The sequence below is a fragment of the Garra rufa genome, chromosome 18, assembly GCF_049309525.1.
Source record: "Garra rufa chromosome 18, GarRuf1.0, whole genome shotgun sequence".
NCBI classification, from domain to species: Eukaryota; Metazoa; Chordata; class Actinopteri; order Cypriniformes; family Cyprinidae; genus Garra; species Garra rufa.
Window position 1 is genome coordinate 21,372,530 of NC_133378.1, and position 3,783 is coordinate 21,376,312.

At 36.9% G+C, this 3,783-nt stretch overlaps 1 protein-coding gene across 1 annotated transcript in view; it reads right to left on the bottom strand.

Annotated features, from left to right (window-relative positions):
• Positions 1 to 1,661, bottom strand: part of rcc2 (regulator of chromosome condensation 2) — an 11,124-nt gene extending 9,463 nt beyond the window's left edge. The window contains exons 1-3 of the mRNA XM_073822675.1: positions 1,487 to 1,661; positions 668 to 882; positions 116 to 191 (exon numbers count right to left, since the gene is read on the bottom strand). Coding sequence (XP_073678776.1) covers positions 116 to 191; positions 668 to 871 — 280 coding nt within the window. The 5' untranslated portion in view covers positions 872 to 882; positions 1,487 to 1,661. The remainder of the gene's footprint in view (positions 1 to 115; positions 192 to 667; positions 883 to 1,486) is intronic.
• Between the last annotated feature and the right edge of the window lie 2,122 nt (positions 1,662 to 3,783).

Sequence of the window (3,783 nt, forward strand, 5' to 3'; positions counted from 1 at the left end):
AAAAAAATATTTTAATACTACTTTTAGAACATCGGAAACAATTCTTTATAATATCATGCATACAATTTTTCAAAAAGGGGAAGTCTCCATACATTTCAAATATGTGACGCTGTACCACAAAACCAGTTATAAGGGTATATTCTTTGAAATTGCGATCTGAAAGCAGATACGACTATATGAAAATCTGGAACCTGAGGGAGCAAAAATAAATAAATTAAAATGTTGCGAAAATCGTTATTAAGTTGTCCAAATGAAGTTCTTAGCAATGTATATTACTAGTCAAAAATTAATTTTAGATATATTTACGGTAGGAAATTTACAAAATGTCTTCATGGAACATGCTCATTACTTAATATCCTAATATTTTTTTGCCATAAAAAAAAAATCGATAATTTTGACCCATACAATATATTTTTGGCCATTACTATAAAGATACCCATGCTACTTAAGACTGGTTTTCTGGTCCAGGGTCACATATACAACTGCTTTAATATTTTCAGGGGGTCCCTTTACAAGATTTTCATTTGGGATCCTTGCCATCAAAAAGTTGGAAACCCCCTGCACTTTATCACATGCTGATGTACAAATATATATAATAAGCGTGTGCATGTGTCTGTATACAGTATACAGATAGAAAAAAGCAGTAAGAGCCAATGTGTGTCCTTACGATTTTCTCCTTCACATCATCAGCCACAGTGACCGGCTGCAGACCGGCTTTAGCTGCTGGTTTCCCAGGTTTCTTTGTGTTTTCCTGTTCAAAGTCATCAAACTCATCATCACTGCTAAACTCCCTGTCCTTTTTCTTTCCACCTCCTCTTTTTCTCTTCAGCCCTCCGTTCCCAGACACATCTGTCACCTTCTTGCGTGGCATAGTACAAAATCCTACAATAAAAACAAAAAGTAGTAAGCGAAGAGTTTGTTCCGACTAGCTATAATTTGACAGAAAGAAGAATCAAACGAGCCGAAACATGCGAATGAAGAAACAAAGTCAATGTGATTCAAATCCCAAATATCTCAGAGCAAAAGAATCCTTAACAAAACACTCACATGCTCTGCATATTAGTAATGTCCGTGTATTATTTCTCCTTATATGTAAAGATGTAAATCTAAGCCGTTATCAAAGAAGAGGTTTCGTGCTATGCTAACACACTTAGCAGCGCTGTAACAAAAGAATCAGCAGCAACGCGTCTGTCTCACTCAGTCTCCATTTGTTTCTTTGTTATGTTTTATAACGCAGCCGCCGATTAGCCAACTAGCACCGCTCTGCTTCAACCAGACTAGTAACTAAACTATTCTCTTACCCACGTGTGATATCTACCCCGTCCCGTAAAAACACCACAAATCACCAACTTGTGCCCAGCGGAAAGTGCATTTGAAAGACATAACGTTTACAGATGTGTATGATGCGGACGTAGCCGTGTTAGCATGCTACACTGCATTTGCATCCGAAGCCGCAATCATAAACATCGAGAATATCATAACTCACCTGAGTAAAACTTTCCCCTATCTACTTTAAATACTAATATCTAAGTTAACGGAATGCAGTCGCGTTGAGTTAAGCGACCGCGGCTTGGTCCGTTGTGCTGGAAGATGCGTTTATTATATAAGTAGATTTCCTGATTCAGATGCTCTACTTATGTCTGTCCGTCTTCCTCGTTTTTTTTTTTTTTTTTTTTTTTGATTGATTCGGAACAAAAGACTCGCAGCCTCGCGATCAAACCACGTGGGTGCAGCGCACACTCAGGGCTTTATATGCCACACATCTGGCTGCAGAGCTTTAGAAGTTTGTAGTGTAAAATCTTAAAAGAAATGTACAGTTAACGCAATTTTAAACTCATTCCTATATTAGTACATAGAAAAGTTTCTCGTACTTTAAAAAAAATTAAGTTTACCTGTGTTACGTGTAATATAAAGCGTTGGGTGTTGTGCTCAAGAAGGCTTTTCCCCTTTGTGTTTTACTTTTAATTTAGGTTCAGATGTACAATTAAAACACCCATGTAACTTTCAGGCAGTGAGCGTGTAGTCCACAAAACAAAAACACGAGGATGGGATGCAGAGCTGAGCGAACTACAAATTTTGAGTCCTGTTGACTAGACTATACTGCCCTCTGCTGAGTTGGAGGACGTATTATTATTATTATTACAACTTTCTCCTTCATGGACGACAAATTTGAAACGGATTGTTTTAAGGGCCTGAGAAAATATGTATCTATCTCTATTTTCGACTACAACCTTTGTAATTCTTACATTTCTTGCATTCTTGCAAAACTATATCCGTTGAAATAAAGGATAAAGGGAATACTGTACATGGAGTGTGCATGGTAAGTGTGATTATTTATAAACAAATCCCATATGAAATAAAAATGGTTGTGCGATTTGGTCAGTTACCCAGATGCGCGGCCATATTGGCGATAATCGGATGTAAACAACAGCATGGATTGCTGTACTGCTGAGTGTAATACTGAATAGCTGTATAAATCACGAAAAAAACGTGTGGAAGCTGCTAAATCATATAGAGAAGGACTTAGTAAGCAGGAATGGGAGCAATATTTTGACAAACTAAAGTTAATAGGTGGTAAATATACATATGAGCAGTTTTAAATAAGTTAGTAGCCTAATATTTCACCTACCTGACTGGAAATGATAAAAACCAGCATATGCTGGTTAGGTATGTTTTGGTGCTGGGATGCTGGTTTTAGCTGGTTTATGCTGGTCCTTTGTTGGTTTATGCTGGTCCTTGACCACATACCTAACCAGCATATGCTGTTTTTTTTCAAAAGGGAACAAACACGAATGTTCTCAAGATTCTTGCCCTGGAAATCCTGGTTTAGTTTGGCCAACTACAAATGCATTTTGTTCCTCAGGACAGTTTTTTGCACTCTTCTCCTTGATTTGTTATAACTTTTGGCAGTCTGTAGTACTCCAAATGTTTTTTTCCAAGTCTGACCGATTAGTAAAGCTGAAACATGATGATAACTGGTCATTTTCAGAAGCAATAATCAGCAAAATATGCAAGTTTTATTTAGTTCAGTGGCAGTGTTTACATTCATTGCTGCCAATATGGCTGATTGATGACGCATTGTGAAAACCCTCTTATTAAATGTGGAGAAAAGGAAATGAAATTCCATCATAGATATGACATTTGTATACAGTATTGTTTAAAAGCTAGAAGATTGCTTAAAATCAGTAGATACTACTGTTACTCTTTTGAACCAATTTGCTTGTTAGAAAATACAGAATGGTGCATTTAAATTAAGTTAGCTGGCTATACTGAAGACAATTTAAATTGAAGTCTTCAAGCCAAAAACAACCTGTTTTCTAATATTTAGAGACAATGTTCATGTAAAGCTAAAATATGATAAATAAAAGTCAGATATTAAGCAATATTCAGTGTTTTGCAAGGAACAATTTTAACATTTTAGTCACCTTAACATTACACAGCTTCTGTAAATGAGAGGGGGGAAAACAGTAGATAAAATAATAAAATTTTTACTGAATTTCTGAATTGATTTCAGTTAACCCTTTGTTTTTAATACAAGTCTTTCTAGCATATTAGTGCCTCTCTTTTTCCTTCTATCAATGCCTTGTCTCCCCCCAGCAGCATGGAACTATTGAAAGAAAAGTTGCTGTTCTGTGATTGGTTGGATTTCAGGCCTGGTGCTCTGCCATTGGCTGGTTATGTCTTTGAGTATTTGCATACTGCAGGGAGGCCCTCTCCTGATGTACGGCAGGGGGAAGGAGTGAGTGCAAAGAAAGGAAAAAGGGAGGGACCGAGGGAAAAGAA